This window comes from Amblyomma maculatum, chromosome 8, assembly GCF_055883805.1.
Source record: "Amblyomma maculatum isolate TAMU_Amacu chromosome 8, ASM5588380v1, whole genome shotgun sequence".
Classification (NCBI taxonomy): Eukaryota; Metazoa; Arthropoda; class Arachnida; order Ixodida; family Ixodidae; genus Amblyomma; species Amblyomma maculatum.
This window is the reverse complement of record NC_139351.1, coordinates 27613985-27630488: the sequence shown is the minus strand read 5'-3', so window position 1 is coordinate 27630488 and position 16504 is coordinate 27613985. Positions and strand designations below refer to the sequence as shown.

Here is a 16504-nt window from a genome sequence, read left to right as displayed (position 1 = left end):
TGTGGATTGTGGGTGCCCTCACACATAGGTGTCAGAGGCAACGAGGTGGCAGACAGTCTCGCCCATAACAAAAGACTCTTCACAGAAATGGTACTCAAAGTGCGCCCCGCAACCCATGTGTTACCAAGGGTGTGAGAAAACATCGGGCCACTCTATTACAACGAATTCACACGGGCTTTGCTTGTACTTCTGCCTGGATGCATAAGATGAGCATGGCATTGTATCCGCTATGTTCTATATGTGGTGTGTGCGGGGATATAGAACATTATATTATGTGCTGTCCAGAGTACAACGCAGAAAGGTGTGCGATGCTTGCTTCCTTCAAGAAAACAGGGGCCCTTCACAGTGCACTTCAGGACGTTGTCTACCCGAGTGAAAACCAGACAGGCAGAAGGGATCGGCTTCAAGCCTTCTTTTACAATTTCGGCAGGACACTGAACTTGACTCTATATGGCGACAACTGGAATAGACTATGTTCTACTGAGTGAACGTGTGCACAGATGGTGACTTCTGCAGTGGACTATGTTATACTGTGAGTGGTGACTGCTGGAGTGGAATATGTACCATCTGTTGCAGAAGTTTGCAGCCCAACGCGCCGGGCGGAGGAGCAGTATCGCTCCCGAGAGGCGGCGCTTCCTGGTGACGTAGTATAAAGAGTGAGGAGGCTTGTTCTCTTCCCCTCATCCCGCGGTTGATATCGCACATCTTTGCTCTCAGCCGCGGGATTAGGGAAAGAGTACAAGCCTCCTCACTCTTTATAGCTGCGTCACCAGGCAGCGCTGGCGGGCGCAGCGCCGCCTCTCGGGAGCGATACTGCTCCTCCGCCCGGCGCGTTGGGCTGTAAACTTCTGCAACAGACGGTACTATTATAAGCGACTGTACGGATAGTGAAACATATTTCACAGATATTAGGACTTTTTTTTTAACACATAAGTGACGCTACGGTGGAGCAATTGCCGGCAGAATAAACAAGGATAATCCCACCTGTAGCCCCGGCCGGTCTCGAGGGAGAGGGCGCGCGCCTTCTCAATCGCCGCGGGAACAATGGGAACTTTTCTCCTTGAGTTACGCTCTCCGCCACCGCAAGGGGCGCGACCTGCTCACTGTTCGCTCCGCGTCTGCTTCAGCGGTGGCGGGTGGTTTTTCCCTGGTTTCGCTTTGTCGCTCGCGAGTTTCGTGGTGAGTGCAGCCCCGAAATTAAAGAGCTCAGAAGGTAGATGCTGCAGCGGCATGTCGTCAACGTACCACACGTGAACGGATGTGAAAAACACTGTAGTTCAGCAAGCGTTCGACAAGCATGGCATACATTGCGGCACGCTAACTACTTTTGTTCATTTTAATCCGAATTTTTCCCAAGCCTGTACACGAATGGGAACAAAAATAAAACTGAATCAGCAGTGATCACATAGAAGCTTCTTCAAGGCTAACATGATAGCAACTCGTCTGCAACAGCAAAACCGTCTTTCAGCGCTAGATGCGAAACCATTCATGTAGCACCGAAGATGAAAATAATTTAATAAAAATGTAATGTAAATTGCAAAATGCTTGCATGATATAAAGTATTAGTATAACAGTCAAAGTAAACGTTGTAGGCTTGAGTTTTAAGCGTTATTAGTATTCATATACTTGGCAATGTGTGGTATTATAAACATTATTTTAATTTTGCAAATAAACATTGTTTTAATAAAATTTTTGCGTGATATTGTACTTATTATGAAAACAAAAAATGATATTGATATTCATGACACCACTTGTGCTCGAAGTGGTAAAAAAAGGCCAATAAATGATGAAGGTGATACTCGATGCAGTGACTTACAAATGAGTTCACCTGCTATATCGAAAGTATGCAAGAAACTTCTAAAGCGTTAAAGAAGGACACTCTCACTGAAGACTCATTTCAAGCCTTATATAGCGACCCATTGAGGCTCTCTTCGGGAAAGTAAGGTTAATGTGCGGAAGGAAATGACATATACCAGATGCGAGGGCCGTAACAGCTAGCGGCACATGACATTGTCAAGACGGACGTTTCATCTGAGAGCAAAATGAAGGCACTGAAGGAAGTGATGGCATCTCCTACCATCCCATTTCCCACTGTCGCACATTCCGGTTCACCTTACGTCGCTGGATATATCGTTTATTTAATCAACTTCGGGTGTGACGCTTGCGCTATTCTTCTTTAAACTAGCGAAAGAAGCAGCCCCATGTAGTACGCTCTTCTACAAGGACAATGCTCTAGTGGACTGCATTATCCGAAACCAGAGCTTGTTGCCCTATTGGACAAACTTCTTTTTTTTTTTCGAAAAAGCTGCCGTGCACCTACTACACACAAATGTTCTCTAAGTACTTAAGAACTCAACACTGAGTTGCCAGAAAGGAATTGACAACAGCTATGTTATTAGGCCCGCTTCTCTGATATTTGAAACATTTCTCAGAATTCTTCTTCTCAATTAATTATACCAGGAAAGTGACAGAGAAGACCGAAAGGCCATCTCCTTATGTGCACAAGCCGTGCAGGAAGATTTTGAGCCTGAATTTTCTAGACGCAGCTCGCATTTTGATGAATTGATGAATATATAGGGCAATATGTAACTTTGAAGGAAAATTTTTTATTGTTTGCTGCTCTTTTCGATTCTGCTTAACTGTTTATGCCCATTTTCTTGATTAAAAGTAGTCGCGAAACTACATATACATCTTCGGTCTTTCAACCGACTGATACGTTTTGAACGAAGCTAGAACAGCCCAGTCCACTAGACAAGTGAAATTTTTACTATATGAGTAAATTTTTGTTATTTACTCTGAATCTGAGACGCGCCATGAATTTTTGCCGGTGCCTCTTCTGATCTAAACGAAAACGGTAGCGGTTGACAGAATCTCCACCCAGCAGTTCACCGTGCACTCACGTCAGGTTGTGCTACACCTGCTTAAAACATTCAAATGCAGATTGCATAGCCTGGTAAATTTATTTTTGTACAAAACTTAGAGGTAAAAAATGTTGAAGTGTACCCGAAGCTTCATTCGACCGTGCACGGCCGCACTGACGAAGGAGCGCGCGCGTGAGCGGATTGTTGACTATTTTATTCCTCGTACACGATAAATGTTCGATGTTGATGACGGACTTTGTATAAACCATAAGGGGCGAAATGTCAGGACCTGCCGGTTGCAACTGACGCGGGCGAAGCCAAAAGCGAGCGCGCGTTTCCCTTGCGCGTGAACGGCTGTAGCGGAGGAGCAGCAGTGGGGCGATGGCGACCCCACCGAGGCGCGGCGGGCGGTGGAAACAGACCCCATTGGAGAGGCCGTAAGAGAAGAGAAGCGCTCTCTCCCTCGAGACCGGCCGTGCTGTAGCATACAACTCAACTCACTCTTAGGTTTCTATTCCCCCTCTGTCACTTTAGTCTCTTTTTCATGCTTCTTTTGACCTTCCACATGTGTAGGAGGTGCAGATCTCCATGATGGCGGGGCTTTATCTTCCACGTTCTTTGTACTGTTTCTGACGTGCATGCGAATCTGTTCAGTCCATTTTTCTATGTCCTCGATTCTCTCAGACGATGTGTTGTGGGTTCTCTCGTCTCTAAGTTTATCCCAGTCCGCGAGCCTTTGTGGGTTTCCTTTTTTTTTTTTTTTTGTCCCAATTTCTTGTCTCAAGGGAGCGCGCGTTTTAGAATGAAGTGGTCGCTGCCCAGATTGTGGGTATAGTATTTACCTATTTGACACCCGCTAGGTTTTTGGTGAAGGTGAGGTCTGGCGACGGGTTAATGAAGTTAGCTGAAAAATTCTGCGATGAATTGATTTGTTAGGGAGTACCTATCACTTGACTGGTTTGCTTTACCTCATTTTAGGCATTTCATAGTCCTTTTAGTGACAAGTAGGGGTAAAACTTCCTCGCCACACGACGTTTGGCGCAAACTGTCTGTCTATTGCTGAAAATTATCGTTCCCGTGTTTGCCTTGTGATAGAAAAGAGCCGTTTTGCTTTTGGCAGTGGTTTAATACCGAGGATTGGTCCTCCTGAAAATCTTTCCGGGTCTTTCATGGGATCATTCTTTTGCTTATGTGTCTGTGTTCTAACTCTACAGTTTGGAAATGCTTGAAGAATGTCCTACTGGGACAAGTCATTCTTATATCAGACACATCAGGGCAGATGCATTGCTTCTGGGCAGTGACAATCTACTTTTGTGCATAAACTGCGTAGAAGGAACGTTTTGGCAATTCAGTCTTGCAGCTCCAAAGCAGTAAGCGGTCTCCTTGATAGGCTTGATGATGCGGTAGTGGCGATGCCTACATAGGGAGGCTTCACCACGCTTACAACGAACAGCTCATGATAAGCGAATTAATATTCGGCGCAAGGAGCGCGCATTTTGTGCCACAATGTGAAGATGCTTTTTAAGCAACATGGCTACAAGCATAACGAGAGTATTCAAGCGTGAGCTCTGATGTGAACATTTTTTTTCCAGAAACACACCCCGTTCCGCTATTGGCACGAGTCTTTGGCATGCCACAAACTTTGCCAGGCAGGTCAGGTCTCTGCCAGTCACTGTAACTGGAGATCTGTGCCCAAAACTGAGGAGTGAGCTAAAGGAATTCATGCAATTTTTTCCTCTATGGCTCAGGCTCTAAAATAAAATGTCAGCATACGAAACCGCACCCAGCTGAGCTTGGACTGTTGATGCACGTTCAATAGCCCACTGCGTGGGTTCATAATAAAACTTGGAAAATGAAAGTGCACTGCGACAGTATGCCATCGCTTGGAGCGCCGCCCAGACCTCTACACGGACCCACACTGGACCGCGCTTGGGTTAAGCCACTGTAGGAGTCCAATTCTCAGCTCGCACCACGCCACCATCCTGACGTATCTGACCACATCTGCTGCTCTTTCACTTTGGTACCAGGAGCGTCAAAACAAAACAAAAAGTTTGAATTAAACTGAAACTGCAGTACAAATTAGGCGGACAGAAAATATGGCTAGCCAACTAAAATTTCAAAATTTGTTCGAATATTCCAACTTTAAATTGTCGCGAGTTAATTGTTTCTTTCTTAGCCATATTATACGCCTCGATGATTTCCCTGGTCAACTGGCCGAGGTGTTTGTACAAAATGTCAGTAAAATGCAAGGACGGGAAACAGGATTGAGACTCACGGCAATGATCAACTAGATTAGTGGAGCGATTAGATTCTAATGAGTTGAGATGTTCTCTGAGTCGTGTGTTACATCGTCCCGTTTGCCCAATGTATATCTGACCACAGGGCAGGGGGATTTCATAAACTACCCCTTTGGAGCATGGCACAAATCTCTTATCGTGTTTAACAACACAAGACGCTAGATTTATTAGGATTGCGCGACTTATTTTCTACCACTGAACAAATTTTATTGAGCTTATTAGGGGCTGAAAAGACATCAACTTCATACCTATGGGCCACATTTTTAAGACCACAAGAAAGGCTATGTACATAGGGAAGGACTGCAAACTTTCTCCTTTTCTGTTCTTTCTGTGAAGACAGCGGCAATGCCAGTGATTTAAGCTTTTTAATTATTTTATTGCAACTCAAAGTTATAAGCTCAGCTGGATAACCTGCTTCCTTAAGTCTCTTTGCCTGGTTATCGAAACTTTGTTTCATAGCATGGTGACAGGATTTTAACAACATAGATCATGGAAGACAGTTGGTCTAGTTGGTGTGTATTCGTTAATGACTGCGACATTGCAACTTCATCCTGCGCAACGAAACCTGCGCAACGAAACACGCCACGCGGTTTGTGAACTGCACCATTGGTGTGGTGTATTTAATCCCACTGACCTGTGGTAAGTGTTATATTGGGCAAACAGGCCAGTGCCTGAATGAAAGGCTGCGAAAACACCGGACTACTGTCGCAGCTCTATGGCCGGTGGCCATTTGGCCACACATTGCCGCAAATGCAGAATAAAAACCACAGGCAGTAAAGAAGAAAAATGTGTTCCACTTTTTAGCCACACGAGAGTGCTGAGGTGGCTTCATAGGCAGGGTGATAGGGAGATATTTGAGGCATTTTGTATTGATAAGGCAGCGGATAAGTGCGTGAGCACACCCTCAATAGCCCTCACGAAAAAAAGAGATAATCTATTTGTCAAAACACTTGCGCGTCAATTTGGTTTAAATGTTTACTCTTTGTTATGACAACATGCTTCTTGATAAAGGAAGGGGGGAGGGGGGGCGAGAACAGTCTCTAAATTTCCTGCTAGCGTTCTCTCAGCGCAGGAAGTTCAATGCGATCGACCGCACTTGCCTTGAACATCTGAAGGCAATAGTCCAATACTGTCAAACAGTTAAATACAATAAAAAAAAAAAACACACACAGTGTGATGTGTTGTAAAATAAGCCACCGACAACTAAGAGAGCGTTCTATTGTTAAATGAATCCCCTCTGATGGCTCGTTCGCTAAGGTGGTCTACTTTCTCAGCGTACCACGAACTTGCGGGGCCGACACCTAGCTGACCTCGATACCTGATGTGTGCGGGTACACGACCATGTAGGTAGTTTTCTATTTGCACGTAAAGGAATCCGGATAACTGAAAGCCATTCCTTTTACAACATTGTCACTGCAGCTTGCCGGACCGCCGCTAAATCTGTTTACATCGGCCATAGAAGCAATTTCTGAGAGAGGTAAAACGGTCTTGTCTTGCTACGCCACAATCAGGAAATCTCACGTTCACTAAAACGTCAATAAAAATACATGTATTTAGGCGGGCCAGGAAATGAGCGCTGCTGAGAAAATGCGTAAAGCCGTGTCAGGTGCAACGTGAATGCGAAAAAAAAAAAAAACTGCTACACGGCCTTCGAAATAAAAAAAAAATGCTATGTTTATGCTCGTTGCCACAAATTAAATTGTATTTTTTTTTCTTGTTCGACTTTTATATGAAGCCGATAGCAGATTTTGTGACCATGCGGTATTGATTGAGCTGTGAAATGAGTGATTTTATTAGGCGAAATGGACATGCCACAAACAAATGTTAACAAATTCTAAGAGTATCAACGCAGAGCTCTAAGCGCATTTTCATTGGTTGACAAACGAAAAGAGGAAAAATGACAAGATCATGGTAATAGAAATTGCTCCTGTCTCCTATCTGCTCTTACTGGAGAAAAAAGTAAATTATCTTTGACTATGTCAGCGAAAGTATCTGCACAAACATTCTCTGCCCATCACTGAAGATCGTAACGCAGCCCGAACGACGATGGTGGAGCTGCCTTTTCTTTTTCCGTGCTGGGGTTTTCTTGTACACAGGCGGGGAAACGCTAGCGTTGTAACTTACGCTGTTGGGTTACTTATTGTCATTAAAGTGACTACTGATGAAGGAGTGTGGCTTTGACTCTGAGACTCTCTTACCATCACTCCTGGGGAACAAAAGGCACAGAGCATCCGGTAGCAAGCGGAATTTAAAAAATTCGGCACTTTCCATGACCACACAGTAACCAAATACGTAGATTCGTGCCTTTGCCTTTCAAAGAATCATGCTTAGGTCACCCGCCACTCATGCTTCTGTGGAAATCCGTAGAAATGAATCGACTTAAAAACGTCCCGACGAGTTTGCGTAGCTGCCAGTGGAGCCAACAACGCACCACGTTTCGCCAGCCTTGTTTGGCCAGACTTCATTTCACTGGACATATTCACACAATTAGCCCAACTTTCTGTTCTCTTGAGGATATATTCACGCACAACATCATCTAAACCTTAGGATTTCCAATTTCCACACAAACCAACGACAAACAGTATGCTCCAATGCGCTGGCAATGCGCCGAGGGGCGGCGCCACCCGTTCAGCTGTCCGGTCCCTATAATGTGAAATGACATGAACAACACTAAGCAAATCTAAAAAGAAGTTTGTTCACACTTTATTAAAGCATGCCTCTTAAGCTTCAGCTTTGTAGACCGCATGTGCGGCATTACGAAGCAAGGCATACGGGAAACACGATTCAAGTAGGTCCATGGTGAGGAATGGTGATTCATCCACCAGCAGGTGGAGCAAGAGGAAGACGGCTTCGCGGCCGGCTTCACGGTCGGCTTCCTGGCCAAGCCGGAGGAGGCTGGATGATGCCAGCGCTAAGAACTCCTTCAGCCGCTCCTCAATGTCGTCGTGGCCGCAAATGGTGAAGAGTGAACCCGCAAGGGCATTGACCGCATGGGCCAGGCAGTGCATGTTGTTGGTGTGAGCTGCACAATAAAAAAAATTCAGGCAGCACTTTGATGATCTAAAGTGTGCAGAGGCGAAGCCCATTGTGGAATTGTGATGTCATTATGCGTGCGCACTTGTGGTTGCTACTAGGTGTTGGTTGAGATTTGTGCACGAGGACACTGCACAAGTGCAGTGCGTGCGTTTGAGATGTCTCAAAGCTTACTAATTAACAAGTTGTTAACTAATTATCATTGACCTATTAACTAATTTGGCTTGTGTATTTAACCAATCACCATTGAATAATGAACTAATTATTGTTAACTAATGTTCATACACCTGCTATCACATCATTGATTGATTGACTATCAGTACTGAAACCATCCTAATCCTTCTGAAGATAACTGACAGCTGCCACGGATGCATGCACAGACACGCTGGTGAGTCATGAGCCATAGAAGCCTTAAAATCATTCGAGACAAAACAGTTCACGTAGGCTGAATGTGATGTGTCATGCACAAAAAGAAAGTGCAACAAGCAGGATTAAACCATCATTGCATCATTTATGACTTCTGCCTTCCCCTCTTTTGCTAAAGCAGCTATGAGCGACACCTTTGAACCGTTCACAACAAGAACGGAAAACCTGAGGTTGTATTGCCTGTTAAAGGGACGCTAAAAAAGAAACCGAGGTTGGCCTTACTTATAGATTTATGCATTATAACAACGACGGGGTTACTTTAATTGTAGGAAAACAGCTCAAAAATGACGGGAAAGAAACAAGTGCTGAATAATAACCGAGTTAACCGCAGGAGTACGTTAGATGTGTGCAGCCAAGACCAATAAACAGACGGACATGTGAAGAGATATTGCAAAATGCAGCCAGAAACTTGACAGCTATGTCAAGTAGGATGCAAGATGTCCTATTTTCATGTCATTTGATGTCACGGAAGGATTACTGATACAATGTACGCCATGACTGTGGATATGATATGCTTCCATGACTGCGCGCCTCAATTTGTTCATATGACGGAAAAGCACTGCTGTCTTTTTTTGAGATTGGTACACATTTCAATATTTTACACCGAATTTTGCATCAGGAACCCAGCCATCATTATCTGAACTTAATTTCATTCCTTTGTATTCCTACATTTGCGCTAGCACAGAAAGCAGCAGCAACGTGATAAAGAGAATAATTTTTTCTTCCATTCTCATGTTTGTTTTGTTTAGGCATCTCCCTGTCTGTCAAACATAAACAGCACCACATGTGAGGGGTATTTGATATACCATGTTTTCTTCACAACAAATGGAGGGAGACGTATGCCCTATCTGGAACCTATCCGTCTTTATATTTTATGCCTGTATAACGTGTCTGTACATAGCACTCAGTGTGCTTCTTGAGGACTTTGAAGACATGCGACATATGAAGCGCAAGATTAACTCTATATATATATATATATAAATGCAGTATTTAAGCAACCCTTGTGTAACATATACAAAATGTAACGATTTGAATACCGTTTCACAAATGTGAATTATATTTAATTAACCACTATGTATAACATGAAAAAAGAATCATTTAGTGCGAGTTTTCAGAAAACTTTACAAAATGTTGAAAAACATGAATATCAAAGTAAGGAACAGCTATAAATAATTTCAGAATAAATAAAAGATAATGCCTCTTTTCTTAATTTTGTAAATATGTCTTGTGTATGTTTGAGTTCCTTTCTTTTTTTTTTTTTTTTGGTGCTAAGTGTCAGAACATTGGGAAAAAAATAGGCAGCCCTGAAGGGCCCTGGAAAACATTTTTGATTAAATGAACTACCTGCACAATTCTACTAGTAACATGTACTATTTAAACAATCTTTGAAAAAGAAAATTGTTAATTTAGCATTATATCTGACTTGACAAGAAATCTTGGCCTGAAAACTTGATGAAAAAATATCCAGAGAGTGAAAAAAAAAAAAAAAAAAAGCACGAATATCACAATAAAATGTCACAGTCAAATTATTTCAGAATATAAAAAATATGCTACACTGTCTGCAAATATTGTTTTGTAATGTTGCTTGGGGAAAGTAGTCACCATTCGGATCCCACAAATCTTGCTGCATCTCTGCCAAATCCATTTTCCCAATGACACTAACGGAATGCAGTGCAGCCATATTAGCAAAGAACTTAAAATATTTCATGTGCCAAAGTCAATCTTGAAGTCCATATCAACCTTGCAAAACTGCTAAGAACATTTGTTTTCAGCTTAGTATTGCTCTCCTCATAGGGCAAGTTAAGTTACATTATGTGCTTATGGCTGGTTTTTTTTTAGGCATATTTTTTAGAGAATGGCATGGCGTGATCTAGTTTGCCATCAAAAGCACCTTGTACTTGGTTATGTTCTGAAGAAAGCACCCGACGTGCGAGAGCTTTCCTCATTGATGAAACCCAGGAATGGGTACCTGAAATTTTTGTGAAAGGAATAAAACAGCGGGAACACTGAGTGAGCACTAGAACCTGTTCAAGAGCAAGCAAAAACTGGGCCACTAGTAAAAGCTTCAGCCAGATATTCATCCTTCGAGCTGAAGTGAGAGCTCGTGAACTGATCTTCGGACTCTTTTCTACTGCTGTCATAAAAAAAAGAGTTGGCAGCAGATACAGCAGAATCGTGCAAATGTCGTCAAATTCGTTGCATTCCCTGATGTGAGCTTGATGCCATTCCTTTGTTGTTATTTGGGAGCATCTCGTGCTGAATAATTACTTCTTCAATGCAGCCACATGACGGACGCCGAAACTACAGCTGTCATGGTGGTATCTGCCCAGGTGGAGCGTGTCAACGCAAGGAAATTTGCATTCAGCAGCACGTCAAAAAACACTGTTTGCATATAAATGGTAGGCATTCCTGAAAGAATCAAAGCCTTCCTTCAGCATGGCTTGCTGACTGAGGGGGCAAATGACGCTCGTGTGACGCCCGGTATTCCGTTTTTTTTTTAATGACAATGTGCACTCCACTTGACATTAGCTACCACCTTTCTGGCTGCATTTTCAATGTACGTTTTTCCTTTTCATACTGCTCCCCCGAAATAAATGTGCATCAACAAGCCAAAATTCCAGCTTTATCCAGGGGCTAGTTCCTCTCAAAGCAGCAAAGATAAGCTAGAGAAGAGAAGAAAGAAAAAAAAAACTAGATACAGGCATGTGCCATCGGCTGTTTTCGCAGTGTTGCCTGCAGATCGCAGAAGCTAAGTAAACTGGGCCCTCTAGACTGCGATGACGCACCCTTTCCAATCGTTTGAATCGAGTGAGGGGGAAAGGAATCTCCCCCATTCGAAATGAGTTTTCTCATAAATAAATGCATCGTTGCTAGTGTTCACCCCAGCCAGAAAGGGATAAACAATCACTTTTTACTAAGGAGAAACATCGGACATAGTTACCCTCGGCGCCTCACAACTTAACCCCTTTTGAAAGAACTTGGGGAATGAAAATGTATTTTTGCCTTAACAAATGTGCCTCTAAAAAAGCTTGTGAGCAAGCTAGATGTGCCCAAATGAGTTACATAAAAACAATCAATAAAACAGCCTTTCAGTGAAAGCGCAATTGCTAATACAGCATTGATTGCGCTGTGCATGAAGTTAGGTGAAGAGTGAGAGCATGGTACTGGCTGACATTATCCTACATGATAATGGCATCGGTCTTATTTTCTTTTTTCTTTCGCACAATTTTAAGTGCATCCCACCGCACATTCCTTTTGTTCTTTTTGTTATTCAGATTCTTGCTTTCCATTCTGCTCCTGACCACTCTGAAGGTAGCCAAGTGTCCCGCTCTAGTCTTTCTTCCTTCGCAGCATAGCTGTTACCCACTTCACGAGCAGGACTTTCCACAAGCCACAGGCAATGTGCACAATGCAATATCTAGCCATCTTCGTGCTGCGATGATGCGTTTCGTGACACTGCTTCAATTGAAAACAAGGCCAAAGCAACTAGTGGGTGCACATACTCGCCTTTGAGTTTATAGGAGCATGTAACATGGCGAGGTCACATCTCCGCCAGTGCATTTTTCCTGCCTTTTCAACACCTGTGCTTCCCTGCACTCCTCCATTCATAATGATAGTGAGGAACCCATCTTGTGGTGCATGTCACATGATTTTGAGCAGAAGAATGTTACACATACACACATATATATATATACATATATATATTTTTTTTTCACCCTTACCAGTGCAGCCTGTGAGTGCCATTGCGAGGAGTCGCTGTGGTTCACAGTCACTGTGAGACTTCATCACGACCAAAGGGCACGCGAAACTGTTCGCCCAAAAGCGTTTTTTTTTTTTTACAGAGAGTAAGAAAAAACAAATAATGGTCTCGCACTGTTCAGCTCATCCAAGAACTCATCATAACCAAGTTCATCTTAAGTGGAGTCTACTGTACTCAGCAGCAGACCTTTGAAAGCCATCAAGGGTTTTATCAAAGAAAAGGGAATAAACCAAAGTAATCACCTTCAAGAGATGCTCTGTAGACAGAGCCCTCAGCCCGTGCAAGCTTTGGCAGTGAGACAGCCACAAAGACCATCAGCAGACAGGCCACCTGGTACTCGTCTTCTCCCAAATCTGCACAAATGAACTATGTGAGCTCAGACGAAGCAGCCAGATCGCACACTTTTGAAGCAGCCAGATCGCACACTTTTCTTATGTGGGAAGCAAGCTTTGCAGAACAAAGAGCGGGCAAGCATTCATCGATTCTTGCCGCAAAGACTAGCTTGCCACTCTCCTGTCCTCGAGCAGCATGATCATAAAAAAAAAAAAAATTCCATCGAGAAGCTACCAAAAGCCTTTTGCATAAGAGTTTATTTATTTATTTATTCGAGATACCTACATTGCCTCAAGAGGCATTATTGTAGGGAGTTTATTATATCAAAAGCACAGATAAAATGCAATACAACCTAACAAAACATGGTAAAACAAAAAAAGCAATAACAGTGCTAGCAGCACATAAGCTATATCCTCGGTCCATGCAACCAACCACAAGAGCTGTAAGCATCAAAGGCACACAACATTTTCTAAGGCAGCCTGGAAGTGCAGACTTGTGAAAACTTCATTCAGCAACATATTCCAGTCACTTATTGTATTGGGGAAAAATGAGTATTTCCAAATATCAATCCTGCAAATATAACCTTTATTTTTCATGTTAATGCCCCTTCTTCTTGAAATATAGTGGGGACCCTTTAAATATATGGCTTTATCAGTTTTAGTTTTATTGTTGTAGCTATTATGCAAGAACTTTAAACGCAGCATTTCTTCTTTGCTATAATAACAGTTTAAACCTTAGTGATTCTCGAATTTTGGAGACCCGAACATGGAAGCCATAGTTTCCAGTTACAAACCACGAGGTATGCATTTGCATAGGTCAGCACCATGAGGAGGGGCTCACTCACACTCACCACCAGTGACACTCAACACCACTCACTTGGACTCACATTCATGCTTGCTCACATTCACATCCACTCACTCGCACTCACACTCATGCCCGTTCCCGTTCACCGCTACTCACTCACACTCATGGCCACTCCTATTCACGGCCACTCACTCACACTCGCACTCACGGCGACTTTCATACACGTCCAATCACTCACGCTCACACTTGTGCCCGCTCCCATTCATGGCCACTCACTCACACTCATGGCTGCTCCCATTCGCGGCCACTCACTCACGCCTAGTCCTGTTCACGGCCACTCACACTCACGGCCACTGTCATTTGTGGCCACTCACTCACACTCACACTCATGGCGGCTCCCTATTATGGCCCCTCACTCACACTCACATTCAACACTCATGGCCACTTCCATTCATGGTCACTCACTCACACTCACGACCACTCTCCTACGCGTCCACTCACTCACTCCCACTCACGCCGTGAGTGTAAGCAAGGCGATAGAGTGCACTCATGAGTGAGTGCGCCGACCTATGCGGAATTGTCCTTTAAGATATTTCTATATGGATCCCAAATCACGCATCCACACTGAAAAATTGGTCTAATATTCATGAGGTACGTTTCTCTTAGGGATGAGGTGCTATGCCTAAAGTTTCTTTGAAAGAGGTCGAGAATGAGGGGCCTTGGCAGCTACAGCGTCAACGTGCGCCGTCCAATCTAATGTTGTTCCTCTCCTCGCAGTCTAATCAAATGTCAACCAAGGTAGTTTACGTTGACCATTATCTAGACAAACCATTGATTTAAACTATAGCTGTTCTGCATCTTCCTTCTTTTGTTTGTAAAATGCAAGTGGAAACATTTCGCTGCGTTGAAAGCAATTTTCCACTTATCACACCATGCTCAAACCTTATCCAGACCCCTCTGCAGAACAACGACATCATCTGCGCTCATTACAGGACAACATATAGTCTAACGCACGTACATACCACTTGGCAGTTCATTCACAAAAACAAGAAAAAGCAATGATCCAAGGACCGAGTCTTGCGGCACTCACGATAGCACATCAACCGACAGCAAAATAACACTGTTTATAAGCACTTGCTGCTTCCATCTATATAGTAAATAATCTCCAATCCAAATAAAAGGTCTAGAAGATTCCTAAACATGATTGTTTACCTAAAAGCAAAAAATGCAAAACCACATCAAAAGCCTCGTCAAAGTCAAGAAAAACCACGTTTATTTGAACACTGCTATCTATACCTACTGCAATACCATAGATGAACTCGGTGGGCTGAGTTGTGCAAGACAGACCAGAACGAAAGCCATGCTGAGCAGCAGTGAAGTAGTTCTCAGTAAAGTGCTTTATAAGGCAAGAATACATGATGGGCTCTAATATTTGTAATCATCATCATCATCATCATCAGCCTGATTATACCCACTGCAGGGCGAAGGCATCTCCCATATTTCTCCACTTAACCCGGTTCTGTGCTAGCTGCATCCACTTGACCCCTGCGAACTTCTTAATCTCATCCGCCCACCTAACTTTCTGCCGCCCCCTGCTACGCTTTCCTTCCCTTGGAATCCAGTTTGTTACCCTCAGCGACCATCGGTTATCCTCTCTTCGCACTACATGTCCTGCCCATGTCCATTTCTTCTTCTTAATTTCCACTAGAATGTCGGTAACTTGAGTTATTTCTCTGACCCACTCTGCACGCTTTCTATCTCTTAATGTTACCCCTACCATTTTTTGTTCCATAGCCCTCTGGGTTGTCCTCAACTTAAGTAGAGCTCTCTTGGTTAGCCTCCACGTTTCAGCCCCATAGGTGAGTACAGGCAAGATGCAACTGTTGTATACTTTCCTCTTGAGCGATACCGGTAAGCTGCTAGTCATAATCTGCGAGTGCTTGCCAAATGCACTTCATCCCAATCTTATTCTTCTTGTTATTTCCTTTTCATGGTCCGGATCTGCGGTTACTACCTGTCCTAAGTAGACATATTTGCCTACTACTTCCAGTATTTCGCTACCTAATGTAAACTGCTTGGGTTTGGGCGCCTGTCTCGACTGCGGGAGGTGGCCAGTTCGAAACCCACCGCCGGACACCCACCGGTAAAATGGGTACAAGCGTCCCCCGGCCCGGCGCCCGGCTCTCTCAGGGGTGTGCGTTTGGAAGAGGCTCTGCTAACCCTGCTGTGCTCCTTAGAGGGCTTAAAGTTTCGAACAACTAATGACCTGCAAAGGTCTGGTTCTCACAGGTCGGGTAGGACTAAAAGGGCCACATAATGGGCTGTTGCCGCGCAAGGCGGACTTATAGTTGTCCAATGGCGGAACGAATCACTGCCACATCGGCGCAACTATTTGGGCCGTGGCACCTTTTCCCAAGCATTTCACCCCACAAGAGCCGAGCACCAGGCCGGAGGAAAGCTTGTACCCATTTAAAAACCGGTGGGTAACCGGCGGCACCAGGGATCGAACCCGGTACCTCCCAAATGCGAGGCGAAGCGGTGGCCTTGTGGAAGACCGAAGCGGTGGCCTTGTGGTAGAGCATCCGCCTCGCATTCGGGAGGTACCGGGTTCGATCCCTGGTGCCGCCGGTTACCCACCGGTTTTTAAATGGGTACAAGCTTTCCCCCGGCCTGGTGCTCGGCTCTTCTGGGGTGAAGTGCTTGGGAAAAGGGGTCACGGCCCAAATAGTTGCGCCGATGTGGCAGTGATTCGTTCCGCCATCGGACAACAATAAGTCCGCCTTGCGCGGCAACAGCCCATTATGTGGCCCCTTTTTTCTTGAACCAACATTTTGGTTCATGGGTCCTTTTCCCAAGCATTTCACCCCAGAAGAGCCGAGCACCAGGCCGGGGGAAATCTTGTACCCATTGGAAACCGGTGGGTACCCGGCGGCACTGGGGATCGAACCCCGTACCTCCCGAATGCGAGGCGGATGCTCTACCACAAGGCC

At 44.3% G+C, this 16504-nt stretch overlaps 1 protein-coding gene across 1 annotated transcript in view; it reads right to left on the bottom strand.

Annotated features, from left to right (window-relative positions):
- Positions 1–7837: 7837 nt before the first annotated feature.
- Positions 7838–16504, bottom strand: part of Hem (Nck associated protein 1 Hem) — a 99668-nt gene continuing 91001 nt past the window's right edge. The window contains exons 22-23 of the mRNA XM_084576151.1: positions 12620–12730; positions 7838–8180 (exon numbers count right to left, since the gene is read on the bottom strand). Of these exons, the coding sequence (XP_084432277.1) occupies positions 7879–8180; positions 12620–12730 (413 nt within the window). The 3' untranslated portion in view covers positions 7838–7878. The remainder of the gene's footprint in view (positions 8181–12619; positions 12731–16504) is intronic.